Source organism: Ursus maritimus, unplaced genomic scaffold (genome assembly GCF_017311325.1).
Source record: "Ursus maritimus isolate PB19 unplaced genomic scaffold, ASM1731132v1 scaffold_11, whole genome shotgun sequence".
Classification (NCBI taxonomy): Eukaryota; Metazoa; Chordata; class Mammalia; order Carnivora; family Ursidae; genus Ursus; species Ursus maritimus.
In genome coordinates, this window is record NW_024423453.1 from 64,756,453 (window position 1) to 64,772,106 (window position 15,654).

Sequence of the window (15,654 nt, forward strand, 5' to 3'; positions counted from 1 at the left end):
CCTTGGGGGAAAGCCTTGAGGAGCTTGTGAGGAGGGCTGCCATCTTGAGGGCTTGGATGCTACAAGCACCTGGACTTCAGAGGGCGGAAAACCTGCTTTGCAGGAGATTAGAGGAAGTTTGTTGTTTCTGCTCCTCCGTGGGAAGGGGGGTGTGCAGGGAGAGGGGAGGGAGACAGAAGTTGCGGAGAGAGAGCCAGCCAGGTGGAGAGAAGCTCAGACAGGCAGGGGAGCAGGGCCAGGATCCAGTCCAATTGAATTTATTTGCTCTTACCGGGATGTCAACCACGCCTTCCATCTCTGCAATAAATTCTCAATTTACACATGAAAGCAAGATCTCAGAAGTCTAGAAGACCAGAAAAACAAAAGCCCCCCCCTTCACAAAAACCCAAGGGTGGTCTTTGGACTTCCCGGGGACATAGAGGTAGACTCAGAGGACCCCAGCTGACGTCTTGTGTCCTGTCATTTTTCCTTTCTTCTTTTTCCTACCAAATTAAGTATAAAAATTGGAAATACCCTTAATCTCACATTTAACTTTTACTTAGAAACTAGAAGTCATATCACTTTCTAGGTTCTGATTTGGCCACGGATTTCAAAAAGCTTACGGTTTCAGAGCATTCACCTAAATACAAGTAAAAAAAGCCTCGAATTGCCTGCTTACCATAATTGCTTCACATATGACTTTCTTTTTCTGTGCTCTGATTCCAGCCTCTGCGCTTAACTTCTTCAACATTTTCCAAGATAACTTGATTCTTAGTGTTCTGTGTTTTAAAATGCTTCTGCAAGCCTTCTCACCTTTTTCTTTTTTCCCTCTCTGAGTCAGAAGCAGAGGAAAAAAGGATATGCTCTAAAGCAATCCCTGATTCTTGTCATGGAAAGAACAATGGTTTAAGAATCAGGAAACCCAGAGTTCTGTCCCCTGCTCTACAGTTAACCAGCAGTCACTCAGCCTGTGAGTTTTCATTTTCCCATTTAGAAAATCAGAGTTTAGATTCCAACATCTTTAAAGTCCATTCCAGGCTACAGACTGGAGCTGTGGGACCCCACAGTCCCCTACAGGTCCTCTCCCCGCTCTCTTCTACCTGAGGGACACAGCTGTGGCCAAAGTGACTTTACATAGAATTCCAGAAGGAATCCATCACCCTCCTGAGCTCCGAAGATCAACCAATCAAAGCTGGTTTCTGTCTCCTGTCTTCTTCTTGGGGCTTTAGAAACTACAGTTGATTCTAACAGAAGTGTTTATGAAACAAATGTATGCCATGGTTTCCTATGGGCAGTCTGCAATAGATTTCTTTCAAATCCTGATCACTTCCCCAGGTATTTGTTTTCTAACATCTATTTGGTTGGGATGTGCAGAACGAGAAATCTCTACAGGAGAGATTTTTAATCATTTAGCTCAAGCAGTGAAATCCTGAGAATTCCATTTGGAATGCAGAGTAAGAAAGAACATGGGCTTTGCAGCCAGACAGACTTGAGCTCTTTTAACTAAATGGAGTGACTTTGGATAAGTTACTAAACCTTCCCGAGCCTCCATTTCTCCATCTGTAAAATGGGAATCATGATAACTGCCTTGCAGGATTGTGATTTGGGCCATTTATTAACCCCTGGGAGGTTCTGTCTCCTCGTCTGTAAAATGGAGTTAGGAATGCCACAAACCTCACAGGGCTGGGAGGGGGGATGTAAAGCATTTAGGTTAGTGCCTGGCTCAAAGAAGCCTTCGGTAAATAGTAGCAAGTATGGGTAATACCAATAAGCAAGATCAAAATCCCAGCAGATCAGCACCTGAGGCTGCAGGAGAGATCCCGAGCCTATAAGAAGCTGCAGAAGGAGGGGTCAACCAGACAGCCTGGGGGCCTTGGCAGGAGGCCCCAACCTATGGAGTAAGCTTCTCTTTCTTGCTTTTACTTTTGCTTCCCCTCAGTTTTCTTTATCTTTCTTTGTCTTTTCTTTCTCTCATGGTGTCTACTATATGAAAAATGGTCACATTCGTACCTGTATATTGAAATGTGAGCCACATTTTTTTTTTTCCTGTGTGGTCTCTGCACAGTCTTGTGCCTGCACATACGTTCATGCATTCATTCCTCATCAAAGTTAGGTTTTTTTAATTCCACACTCGGGCTGAGCGGGGCATGTGTATTGAACTCAGTGCTGTGAATTCCGTGCGGCACGCACTCCACTGCTTGCTAATTACGGTATTGGTTGCTGTTACTTTTTGATACGTAAGAGAAGAAAGGGCCTACTTGCTGAGAATCCTGGGGGCAAAATGAACTCCCAGGCAGGACCACTACTTAGAGTCTTTGCATTTATCCTTTGCCTTTAAGAGAGCATAGTTTTCTTGTTCCGTCTTGTTATCTCTGGTTTTACGATGCTATGCATAATAAATTACCCTGGCGTTTCCAACAGGAGTGACTCTACCTGCTTCTCTTCTGCTGAATATTTAGACAGCAGCATATAATGGCTACCTGTTCTTAAGAGTTACATACAAAATATTTGACACAAATTGGCTTCTCTTTGGGATCTTCCAGAAGAGAAGAACTGTGTTTGTGAGTTATGTAATATTATTAGTTATATACATATTAGTTATGACAGATACTTAATCACTGCTACTACTGGGGTTTTAAAAATACATGTTTGTGGGCTGCCTGGCTGGCTCAGTCAGTAGAACATGTGATTCTTGATCTCAGGGTTGTGAGTTCAAGTCCTGCTTTGGGCCTACGGCTTGCTTAAAATATATATATATATATGTGGTATGTACTCTATATATGGTATTTATATAGTGTGTGTGTGTATATATATATACGGGAGTGTATACAACATTTAGTAATATAGTATTTCACCACAAACTACAGTAGAAGCCAATTTTCTAAGGCATGGCTGTTTTGCGATTCAAATTCACTATCATTGCTAACAAATAACCATTCGAATTATATGGCCTATGCACATTTTGCGACATATCCCTACCTCACTTCACTTGGCAGCCTGAATGGTGCCATCACATAGTCCTGGATTTATTTTTGTTTTATTTTATTTTTTTAAAGATTTCATTTATTTCTTTGCGAGAGAGAGTGAGAGAGAGCACGAGAGTGGAGTGAGGGGCAGAGGGAAAAGTAGACTCCCTGCTGAGCAGGGAGCCCGATGTGGGACTCATCCCCAGACTCAGGATCATGACCTGAGCTGAAGGCAGTCGTTTAAGCTTAACAGACTGAGCCACCCAGGCACCCCATGGTCTTAGATTTAAATTTCAAAACCCTGCCTAGGGTTGCTTAGCCTTCCTCCACAGCTCACAGCTGGACCCCACATCGGGCTCCCTGCACAGACTCTGTGCTGAGCATGGAGCCTGATACGGAGCTCGATCCCACAACCCTGAGATAGGACCTTAGCTGAAATCAAAAGTTGGATGCTTAACCGACTGAGCCACCCAGGCGTCCCAAGAAAAATATATTTAAATTATAGAAGGTCCCTGACTTCCAGTGGCTTAACTTACGATTTTTTTCAACTTTATGGTGGTGCAAAAGCCATACACATTCAGTCAAAACCATACTTTGAGTTTTGGATTTTATCTTTACCCAGGCTAACGATATGCAGTGTGACACTCTGTCGTGACCAGGTCGGGGGCAGCCAGTCAGCCACGCAGTCACGAGGATAAACAGCCGATACACTTAACAACCAACTGTTTCTCGCTTTCAGTACAGCATTCACTACGTTACCTGAGCTATTCCACAGTTTGTCATAAAATAGGCTTTGTGTTTGATGACTTTGCCCAGCTGTAGGCCGATGTAAGTGTTCTGAGCATGTTTAAGGGAGGCTAGGCGGAGGTGGGTTAGGTGTATTAAATGCAGTTTTTGACTTCCAGTATTTTCCATTTGTGATGTGTTTACCGGGACATACCCCCATCGTGAGTTGAGGAATATCGGTAGCTGATCCCATGCCTCTCCATGGGAACAGACTGAGGACAGGCTACGCAGATGGACCGGCACATAAGTAAAGATCATTTATAACAACAGTGTTTGTGAGAGCGACCCCATCCTATTGGGATTCTTATGGAGGCTCCGTTATGGAGGCATGAAAATTATTAAGTCGATTTCTAGCCCCTCCCCCCTCTCCGGAGGACGGTGAGTGGGGCCAAAAATTCTAAGCTTCTAATCAGGGACTTGGCAATATGGGAATATGGGAACTCTTCCAATACTCTTTCCGGTAACCAGCCCCCATCCAGGAGCCCATCCAGTCACCTCCATAGAAGAAAAGATGCTCCTAGGTGCTCTCATCACTTAGGAAATTACGAGGGTTTGAGCTGTGTGCCAGGAACATGTGACCGAGACCAATAGGTGCTTTTCTATGATCTCATACCCGGTGTCCGTATAAAAGAAATTCCCGGTTATTTCAACCAGATCATCAAATGCTTTAGATCAAGACCCAAGACTGTCAGATTTATGCCCTTTATATAACTTCCCCATGTTTCCCCCTTAAATCTTATCTTTTCTCTTGTAATGATGGACATTAAAGCCTTCAAATGAAGAGGGTCTGCGCAGTTGTTTTCAGAGACAGAAAGAAAGGGTGATGTAAGGAGACCATCTTCCCAGAGCCGATATTGGAGGGAAGAGAAACCCAACAGTCCGGACAGGGGATGACAATTACCAGGGGGTGGGGGTGGGGGGCGAATCCCTGCAACCTGCCTTGGCTAAAAAAGGAGAGCTTGAGAGGACCCTGCCTCGGCCTGTGAACTTCCCCCCCAACCACCCAGGGGGACTCAGGAGAACGGGGTTCCTCAAATGCAGTGATAAATCAGCTTTGCAGAGTAATAGGATTAAATTCGAAACTGTTACAGGTGAGGTGTGACTAGCCTGTTCTTGTATCCCAGAGAGCTAGGCCTTCCCTTCGCTCAACAGGTATTATTCTATTTTCACTGTTACTAAAATAGCACAAAGGAACACTTCTATTTGTTCTCTTACCTTATGTTGATCTTAGAACAACAGCAAAAATGCCTCTCTACGCTGATCTTAAAACTACACTGGAAGCTTCAAAGGAGGGAAGATTATTTGCTCCCATTTCTTCCTCCTTTTCCTCTCCAATTCTCACATCTTGCTACATTTAATCCCAGCTTTGCCTCCTTTTTCCCAGAAAAATCATCAACAAACATGTGTAGGTGGGTACACCATAGATTCATTGAACTGTAAGATTCCAACTTTGCTCTCAGGGAGTTTGCGGTCTTGTCAGGGGACAAATAATTACGGTCAGGCGCTAATACTAACGTCCTAGAACATATGTTCAATGTGAAGTCAGAGGGCTCGACAGTAATGGCTTCAAGAATCCAGCTGGTGGCGACTGGTTGGCTCAGTCGTTAAGCGTCGGCCTTCAGCTCGGGCCTGATCCTGGGGTCGTGGGATCTAGCCCCGCATCGGGCTCCCTGCTCTGCTGGGAGCCTGCTTCTTCCTCTCCCACTCCCCCTGCTTGTGTTCCCTCTCTCGCTGGCTGTCTCTCTGTCAAATAAATAAATAAAATCTTAAAAAAAAAAAAAAAAGAATCCAGCTGAAGCAGAAATCCCTGAGGGTTGGGGTGCCTGGGTGGCTCAGTGGGTTAAGCATCTGCCTTCAGCTCAGGTCATGATCCCAGGGTCCTGGGATGGAGTTCCACATGTGACTCCCTGCTCAGTGGGGAGCTGCTCCTCCCTCTCTCTCCACCCCTCCCCCGGCTTGTGTGGTCTCTCAAATAAATAAATAAAATCCTTTTTAAAAATTAAAAAAAAAAAATCCTCGAGGGTCAAGACGCCCAAGCTTCTTGGAGAAGATGGACCTTGAAGGACAGGTTAGATTTAAGAGAAGAAATAGAGTACGTGAGGCTGGTGTAGGGTGTGAGGCAAGACCAGCTGGTGTGGGGCATCTTTGTGGAATAATGAGGGACCCGGTTCCCTGGACGAGAGGACAGGAGACAGCAGCCATTGGCCGAAGCAGTTTCTGATTCAATGGAAGTCTCAAGTAGGATTTTCCCAGATTAATAGAAAGCTGCATGTGGTAAACATATCCGGCAGAGCATGAGAGGGATGTACCGATCTGACGCCTGGGACGTGCCGGCTGAATGTGGAGTTGTGGGACTGGGACTGTGTTCAGGGAAGGTGTCAGGGTCTGCGTATCTGCCCTGTCCCCTTCTATCTCTCTGCACCGTAGGGGCCAGCATAAGAGGGAACTTAACAGAGTCCGTCGCTTGTGCTCCTTGCAAGCTCAGCTCCTGTTCTTTCTTTCTCTTGTTCTCTCCATCTTTCCCTCTCCCTTTCCTGCTCACGGCCAGATGTCCAGGAGAAATCCCTTCTCACTGTGAGTTTTGGTTGGAATGTCAACCTGTGACATTTGCCTTTTTAGAGCGAATGTGCATGCACAGATTAGTAGTGAGTGTAAAACACGGGGACTCTACCAGTGTTCACCTGGCCTGAGAGCCTCAAGTCTTCCGACCTGGCTCTGACACCTTTTTGCTCTGTGAACCCAGGCTGGCCTATAAATGGCCTGTTCTTCAGATTCGTTGATTTGTAAAACAGAGATGCTAATACTTCCCTACCTACCTTGTGGATTTTTCTTGAGGTTCAAATGAAAGTATGGTTGTGAGAGCACTTTGGAGACTAACAGACTGATTCTTAGCTCAAGGTGAAGATTGCATGGGGGTTAGGGGTGGTGACGTTGGGAAGTCTCAATAAATCCCCATCCAGCCCTACAATTTGAGAAAGCTGTTTTGCATTATTAAAATAAGCTTAATTATATAGCTTCCTCTCTGCTATTTTAGTGGCTGTCACTGTAATGGTGTCTTTTTCCTCCCTAGATGTCCCTAAGTGTGGAACCCAGCGCCCCTCTCCAAGTTCCCGCTCATCTCGCCTGGTCTCCTCATCCGTGGGCAGGGCTTCCAGCCACCGAAGCAGCCACAAAAATCCTCATGCAGCATCTTCAGAGGCACTCTGGGCTTCAGGCATTACCCATCCAGGCTCCAGACCCGAAGTTAATTTAAACATGTGAAAGGATTGTGATAGAAATGACGAGGTGCTCTACACATTGGAGAGCTGGGTGTTACTTGGGTCCTCTGTTAGGAACTTTCAGCTTAGGGGCCTACTTGGGAAAGGGAGCTCTACAGTATTTCAGTAAAAGGTATTCGTGGTATAAGTGCTGCTGGAGTTACAAACCTAGATACAAATGTGAGGATAGATACCATGGGGTCAATGAAGGGACATGGGATAGCAACAGTGGTAATATTGGGTGGATAGGGCAGGCCCCCAGAAAGATGCAGACGGCACACTCCCAAGGCTACTTGAGTAGTTCAGGGATGGGGCTGTTTACCACAGCGTCTTGTTGGCTAGAGCTACCATGACAAAGGACCACTGTCTTCGTCTCTTCCAGTTGCTATAACAAAAATACCATAGACGGGTGGCTTATAAACAATGGACATCTATTTTCTCACGCTCTGGAGGCTGGGAACTCTAAGATGTTGGCAGGGTTGGTTACTTCTGAGGGCTCTCTCTCCTTATGTCTTCATGTGGTCTCCTTTCTGGGCAGGTCTGTGTCCTAATCTCCTCTTATTATAGGGATACAAGTCAGATTAGATTAGGGCCCATCCATCTGACCTCATTTAAACTTAATTACCTCTTCGAAGACCCTTTCTCCAAAGACAGTCACATTCTGAGGTCCTGGGGGTTAAGACTTCAATATAGGAATTTGGGTGGGGGATTTTAGAGGGTGGGACATAACTCAGCCCACAATAACACTGTAGGGAGGGTTAAGAGAACCAAGATGAGATGCGAAGCATGTAGGAACTAGCGATGGTGGAAGGCTTTGTCAGCCTGTGGCCTGAAGAGGCAGAAGGGAAAGGGCCTGTTTTTCTAGAACCCAGTGAGAGCTGTAGCCACAGGAGAGGGGCCGCCCAACAGGATGTATGCACTATGGGAGAGGAACACAGTCACTGTAGATAACAAGACCAGCGGGGAAGGAAGAGGGAGAAGACCCAAGCCCTCTCTCTCCCCACCCCTCCATACTCCAACAGCACTTGCCTATAGTCAAACCCATCCAGAAGTCAGAGAACAAAGAAGATTGGGGAGAAATGTGGCCAGGAGTGGGTGGGAGAGGTATTATATGAGTGGGACAGTGACGAATAACCAGCACAAGGGGGACAATGTAAAAATTTCCAAAGAAGGAATTATAATTGTTATTCAAGCAATGTAAATGGGCTTCAAAGAGTCACTGGAAAGCAGAAAATGTTACTTGGCTGCAAAAATATTAGTCATACATTCTAAACTAAACCATCTACTCATGGAACCATTTCAAGGTCCCAGAAGTTACCATTCTAGGATACTTACTTACCTAAGTAAAGCAGAATGATAGAAAACCACATGTTTGTCAATCATGTCATGTTGAGTGCTCACGTTCTTGTATTCCATACTGTAGCAAAGATATACATACTTGTTTTTGAATGGTTCAAAATGGTGGCCTGGAAGGCTGGCGCAGGATACGGTGGTTTGCACGCCCAAATGTTTGATGTGGGACAAACACGACCAGCTTACAACTGATTACTTTGCACCACCCAAGGTGATACTAACACATGACTCTGAGGCAGAGAAGAAGACAAAACAACACACCCAGGATAAGACCTACAGTTCTTTCCATGGACAGAGCAGATGGCTATCAGTTAAGATTTCCTCTTCCTGCAGGGGGAGCCCTCATGGTCAGCCCTCAGGAGCCAGGGGCAGTTGAGCAGCTGGTATGGCCTATGGCTCCAGGATTCTGCCCTGCTTTGCCCCCCTGGATTACCTCAGGATCCAGTCACATCGTGGGCCTATATTTGAATGGGCCAGTCTGGAATATGTCCCCATCACTTCTGAAATAAACCAGCATCTTCTGGGGCAAGGACCTACCAAGAGAAAGAAGGGCTCGTCTAGTACAAGCGGCTACATTTGGTCTTAAGCTACCTTTGGGTTATCTATTCCTATAAAACAAACCAGCCCCAGACTTGGTTGCTTACAACAACAGTCTGTTATTTTCCTCATAAATCTGCAGTTTGGGAGGGGTCTGGGGAAGCTTGTCTCTGATCCACACAACAGCCGCTGGCCCTCCCAATAGAGGGCTGGCAGATCCAATTCCAAGATGGTGCAGGGACATGGCTAGGGAAGCGCATGCGAGCCTTACACTGGGCATTCAGCCAGGGCTGAGGGCAGGGGCCCCTGTTCCTCTCCATGTGGGCTGGGGTTCTCGTAGCACAGGCCTGGGTTCTAAGGATGAGCAGCCCAAGAGAGAGGCAGGTAGACTCTGAATCGCCTCTCTTGTCCTAGCCTTGCAAGTCTCATAGTGTCACTCCATTGTCCCCTGATGACCACAGAGGCTTATCCAGTTTCAGGCAGAGCAGGCACTGACTCGGGAGCGTTGCAAGGTTCTGGAAGAACATGTGGGATGGGCAATATGCTGGTGACCACTTTGAAATAGACAGTCTCAGGACGGTCCCCTGTGTGGCCCTTCCTCATCATTGGTCCCAGCCTAGTTACATGAAGTAGGCACATCCCCTGTATTAGTCAGCTTGGGCTGCTGTGACAAACACGCGGGCTGGGGCTTACATGACAGACGTTCACGTGTCCCCGCTCTGGAGGCTAGAAGTCCGAGATCAAGGTGTTGGGAGGGTTGGCATCTGGTGAGACCTCTTTTTTGGGGTTGCCTTTTCTTTGTGTGCTCACATGGCCTCTCCTTGGTCCTGTGGGGGGGGGGGGATTTCCCTGGTGTCTCTTCTTACAAGGACAGCAATCCTATCAGATCAGGACACCACCCTTATGGCCCAATTTAACCTTCCTTCCTTCCTTAGTGGCCTCATCTCCAAATAGTCACTCTAGGGGTTCAACATATGAATTTGCGTGGGGACGCAAGCATTCAACCCATAATGTCCCCCGTACTGATACAAATTAGATGACAATTGAGAAAGATAAATTTATATTGATATTCATGAATTCAAGAAAACTTGATCGAATTCCATCCTGGTGCCAGACTCTCTGCTAGGCTCGGGGAATATAGGTAGGAGGGAAAAAACTTCCTGCCTTTCATGGGTTTTTAACCATGGGGGAGACAAAGCAACCGTTAAAATAGAGCGGGAGCCACAGGAGCACAGGCTGTGACAGCTTCGGGAGGGGACAACTAAACCACTCTGCGCTCGGAGCTGTCCAAGCGGGCGGCATCCAAGCAGAAAGGGAGGGTGAGTGTATTGAGTAGGAAACAGGAGGCAGCACAGATGAGCGGAAGTGTCTGGCAGAAAGGAGTAGCCCCTGCCAAGACCCAAGGCAAAACTAGGGTGACCGCCACCCTGGTTTGCCCAGGGCTGGCCTGCTCTTAGCACTGAAGTCCTGCATCCAGGAACACCTCAGTCACGGTGCCTTACCCATAGTTTAGCACAGCCGCACACACAGGAGGTGGGGTGGGGGGCAGCAGGGTGCGTGAGAAAGCTGAGAACGTGGGCAGGAGTCCGAACAGGAACCAAGCCACGCTTAAAGAGTTAAGACTTTATCTTGAAAGAAGTTGAGCGATCAATAAGTGATCTAACTTACCCAGGGGAGTGACTGGCTTAGACTTGGATGTAGGAAGAGTTCTATCTGCTGGATAATTAAGAAGAGGGACAGTTCTGCAGGCCAGTCGGAAAGCCATGGCAGACTTCCGGGGACAAGACAATGGTGACTTAAAATAAGGCAGGGGGATGGAGAGAACCCTAGGATTTAGAAGAGCTTAAGTAGAAGTCACAGAACTAGGAAATATAGATAAGGGGGGTAAGAGACCAGGAGAATTCAAGAATGACCCCCCCCCCGGTTTCTAGCTTGGGCAACTGCAAAAAGTCTTGGGAAGTAATTCGGATGGTCTGGAAAGACCTTCCCCACAGCACCCTACACGAGAACATCAACAAAGCAGCTATTCTTCTACCTCCCAGACAGCTCTTGTTGACCTAGAAATTCTTAGGTCTTGCACCACTGACCCAGAAGTCTCAGCCACAGCCACTAGACTTACAGGAACAGAAGGAGGCTGGGGGCAAGAGAGGGAAGAAGATGGGCATTTATTACACTCGGTACTTCCGAAACGATTTCTGTCCTCTATCTTATTTAAGTTTTGCAAGAATCCTTAGAGGTAGGCAGGTTTTTATCCTCATTTCATAGCTGCAGAATTGGGGACAAAGTAATGTGCTGCCGGTGGCCACAGCCACAAGCAGGCAGAGCTGGGCTTTAAATCCAGACGTTTTTAACCATATAGAACAGCATTTTTTTTGTTGTGGTTTTTTGGTTTTTGGGTTTTTTTTTACACCACGCTGTTTCCCTAATGAGCCCTCGTTTCTACCTGACTGGATATTCTGCACCTCTACTGCCGTGCCCCCTGCCTCCATCTTCATTCAGCACTGAAGGGTGAAGACCAAGGGAAGGACTCTGTCCACTCTAAGAGGCCAGCGGAAGATTGCTTCCAGGAGCAAGGACGGCGAGAGAGCTTCTTAATCCTTTGTAACTGGCCCCACACTTGTTATCCACGCAAAAACCCTAAAGCCAAGGGACCGACGTCATTATCTTTGTGAGCAGCAGGGCAGGGGAAGCTGGAGACAGCATCCCAGTCCACAGTCAATTCAAGGAAGGAGGAAGTGTCGGGAGATGAAAGTTAAGAGCTAGGGATCCGGGGGAGGACAAAGTTAAGAAAGGAACGCGTGATGAGTTTCCAGGGCCTCCCTCCAAAAGATAGGTGAGTGTGTCTAAACCTTACAAGGGCCTCTGGAAACCTAGCAGCTGGACCTCTGTGGCCCCTACATGGAGGCTGCCCTCCCAGGTCCGGGACACCCTGATCCTGGAGCTGTTAAGAGAAACTCCAGGGCCAACCCCAGCTCCTTCTTAACCAGCGAGGTTTACATTTGATATGAATCTTGGCTTATCTCCTTCGAGGTCTTAATCTTTCTGTGTTCATGTAGTAATCTATCCATTTTGCTTCTAGTCTTCTATTGTTATTTCTGTATATTTTACTCTCCCCACCCGCCCCCCCACCCCCCTTCTGGATTGGAAATTCTTCAGAGGATCCCAGTTTCACTCACTCTGTATTTCCACATTTTTTTTTTTTTTTTTATGCAGGAGAGGCATAACTGGAGTTTGACCATTGTCACTGTAATGTCATCAGAAGGTCTGAAATGTTCATTTCTCTCCTGGGTCTTTAACCACTGACAGTGACAGAGAGTGGACACAAGAGGGCGCTCCTTCCCCTCTATCTCAGTCCAGGGAGCCGCTCCTTTTCTGCCCGGTTCAGACAGGACTGACATCGGTGCAAACATATTTGTACTACTATTGGGGAGAGGTTTGGGGCAATTTTGAATATTTATACAGACACCGTTAGGGAACTATGTATTCAGCTCAGGTCTTTGATTTCATTCGAATCAAACAAATGACCACAAATTCAGTTTTTGAAGAACTTAACGTCTAAGGAAGAAACATATGTTTTAAAAAGTAACCTACCACTTTACACCCACTGGGATGGCTATTGTTGAAAACATCAATAACAAGTGCTGGCAAGGGTGTGGAGAAATTGGAAGCTTTGTGCATTTGTTGGTGGGGTTCTCAAATGACAGATGCTATGAAAAAATTAAGCCTCGAATTACCTATGATCCAGCAATTCATGTGTAAACCCCAAAGAACTGAGAACAAGGACTCGAAGAGATATTAGTCTATCCATGTTCACAGCAGTATTATTTATAATAGCCGGAAGGTAGAAGCAACACGAGTCTCCATTGACAGATGAATGGATAAACAAAGTCTGGAATGTTCTTCAGTCTTAGAAAGGAAGGAAATTCTGACACAGGCTACAACATGGGTGAACCTTGAGGACATGATGCTAAATGAAAGAAGCCAGCCTGGCTGACTCAGTTGGTAGAGCATGCCTCTTTTGATCTTGGGATTGTGAGTTTGAGCCCCATGTTGGGTGTGGAGATTACTTAAAAAAAAAAAAAAAGGCCAGTCTCAAAAGATAAATACTAGATGATCCCACTTATATGAGGTACCTAGAGTAGTCAAATTCAAAGAGCTAGAAATAGAATAAAGGTTTCCAGGGGCTGTGGAAGAGGAAAAATGGGGAGTTACAGTATTTAGTGGGTACTGAGTTTCCATTTAGGAAGATGGGTGATGGTGCTGGTTGCACAACAGCGCGAATGTACTTAATGCCCCTGAATTGTACACTTACAAATGGTTAAAACTGCGGGTGCCTGGGTGTCTCAGTCATTTAAGCATCTGCCTTCAGCTCAGGCCATGATCTCAGGGTCCTGGGATCGAGTTGTCAGGCTCCTTGCTCAGCATGGAGTCTGCTTCTCCCTCTGCCTGCTACTCCCCCTGCTTGTGCGCTCCCTCTCTGGCAAATAAAATAAAAATCTTTTTAAAAAATGGTTAAAATTGAAAAAAAATGGTTAGAATAGTAAATTTTATGTTATGTATATTTTACCACACCAAGAAGAATAAAGGGGAAAACACCCAAAATGTATAGTTAACAGTACGAAAATAGAGGCAAATACTGAAAATGGAGCAGCTTATGCTACGTGGGGGAGAGGCTGGGAAAAATTATAATCAGGGATAACAGTGATCTGGGTCTTAGAGGATGTATAGTGGATAAAGCAAGATAAGTTCTTAGGCTCTTCTTGATGCCCTAGATTATAGCTTTTACGCTACAGTGGTCTCTCCTACACCCTAGATTCTCCCCAAGCTGCTTCTTTTTTTCTTTATTTTGTTTACTTCCCATAACTTAGGTTCCCTTGCCCCTGTCCTGGTTTTATCAGAATCCAGATTTTTTTTATAGTACTTGATAGATTACAGTGCCCTTTCTCCTCCACTATTAACACATTTAAACCTTTAACAATCTCACGAGACAAACATGGAAGACACTACTATCACCAAACTACAGATGAAGGCTCCAAGATTCACAAATATTAGTGGACCTGGACGGTTAATACAGACCAGCGCAGGAGCTAGATCTGTACCTCCTTTCCCAGGCACTGGTTCTAAGTACCCTGTGGCCTCCCTAGCCTCTGCATCCACCCCGGGGTCAGCTACTGTCAGCAGCCGCACTCTGACCTTGGGCTTTCTTCCTGTGGCTTTTCTGTCAGCAGGCTTCCTTCTGTCCTCTCAATTTGCATTTCTGTCCTTCCTCCTTACATCTCACACCCTCACCACTCTTAGGATTTCAGCTGATAAATATCCCCAATTCTTCCTAGGTTTTACTTATTTTAGAAATAAATCACCTGGGGGCGCCTGGGTAGTTCAGTGGGTTAAGTGTCTGCCTTCGGGTCATGATGTCAAGGTCGTGGGATCGAGCCCCACATTGGGCTCCCTGCTCAGTGGGGAGCTGGTTTCTCCCTCTCCCTCTGCCCCTCCACCCCCCAATCCCTGCTTATGCTCTCTCTAGTAAATAAATAAAATCCTTAAAAAAAAAAAGTCATGATTTGACCCAGCTTTGTTCCTCTCCTTCATTTCGTTAAACACTCTTCTGCAAGTTACATGTGTATCTTCCTCAGTTCAGTATCTACTCTCCTTAAAACAGGAAATCTGGTCTCAGCCTTAACCTCACGGCAATTGCATTCTCATGGTGTCTTGGTCTGTTTGGATTGCTGCAACAAAATATCATAGACTGGGTGGCTTATAAACAACCGAAATTTACTTCTCATGGTTCTGGAGACTGGGAAGTCCAAGATCAAATTGCTGATATATTTGGCGTCTGGCAAGGGCCTCCTCTCTGGTTTATGGGTCACGCATTCTCCCTGTGTCCTCACATAGTAGAAGGAGTAAGGGAGCTTCTCTGGGGTCTCTTTGATAGGGGCACTAATCCCATTAATGGGGGGTTCTACCCTCATGACCTAATCACCTTTCAAAGGCCCTGCCTCCCAATACCATCACCTTGGGGGTTAGGATTTCAATATGTGAATTTTGGGGTGACACAAACAGGACCCTCCTAACTGCCAAATCAAGTAGCCGTTTCTCCATCTTCATCCTACTGGATCTCTGTAGCATTTGATCTAGATGAGTATTCTTTTCTTTTTTGAAGTCTGTCCCCATGTCGGGGACAGCTGCCTCCTCGGGAGAGCACCATCCCCCACCAACGGAATCAAAGGTAATCTAGAGACGTTGGTGCCAGAGCCGGTGATTGTCAGCTGGTCTGCCCCCACCTGCCGGAGCCGAAGTGCATGTGATTCCTGCACGTGGCATATCGTACCCCACTCTGCCAAGCAGACGCTCTTACTCATTAACGCTCGGAGAACTAAGAACTCATATATACTCCGAGAAAGGTCCTATTCTAACCCAGTGTGATAGAAAGGTGAAAGAAATTTTCAATTTATTTTAAGTAGGCTCCACACCCAATGTGGGGTTCCAATTCATGACCCTGAGATCAAGAGTCACGTGCTTTACTGACTGAGCCAGCCAGGTGCCCAGAAAAAATCTTATTTTAATAAATACCACCAAGAGTTTCCATTTTTTCTCATGGTGGGATCTCAACCTCAATACACCTGAGGGAACTGACTCTTTTATTAGTAATTAGAATTAGTAGCTCTCTGCGGTGATGATTCTGGGGGATTACATAGATACCAGGGTGGGTAATGAGATACCAAACTCAAGAGAACTGAGTTGAGAATCACAGCTCTGTTTTTTTTTTTTAAGATTTT

The 15,654-nt window shown here is 46.1% G+C and overlaps 1 protein-coding gene across 1 annotated transcript in view; it reads left to right on the forward strand.

The window, feature by feature from the left end:
* Positions 1 to 15,301, forward strand: part of FBXO16 (F-box protein 16) — a 51,483-nt gene extending 36,182 nt beyond the window's left edge. The window contains exons 7-9 of the mRNA XM_040625706.1: positions 6,280 to 6,305; positions 9,021 to 9,262; positions 15,039 to 15,301. Of these exons, the coding sequence (XP_040481640.1) occupies positions 6,280 to 6,305; positions 9,021 to 9,262; positions 15,039 to 15,301 (531 nt within the window). The remainder of the gene's footprint in view (positions 1 to 6,279; positions 6,306 to 9,020; positions 9,263 to 15,038) is intronic.
* The last annotated feature ends 353 nt before the right edge of the window (positions 15,302 to 15,654 follow it).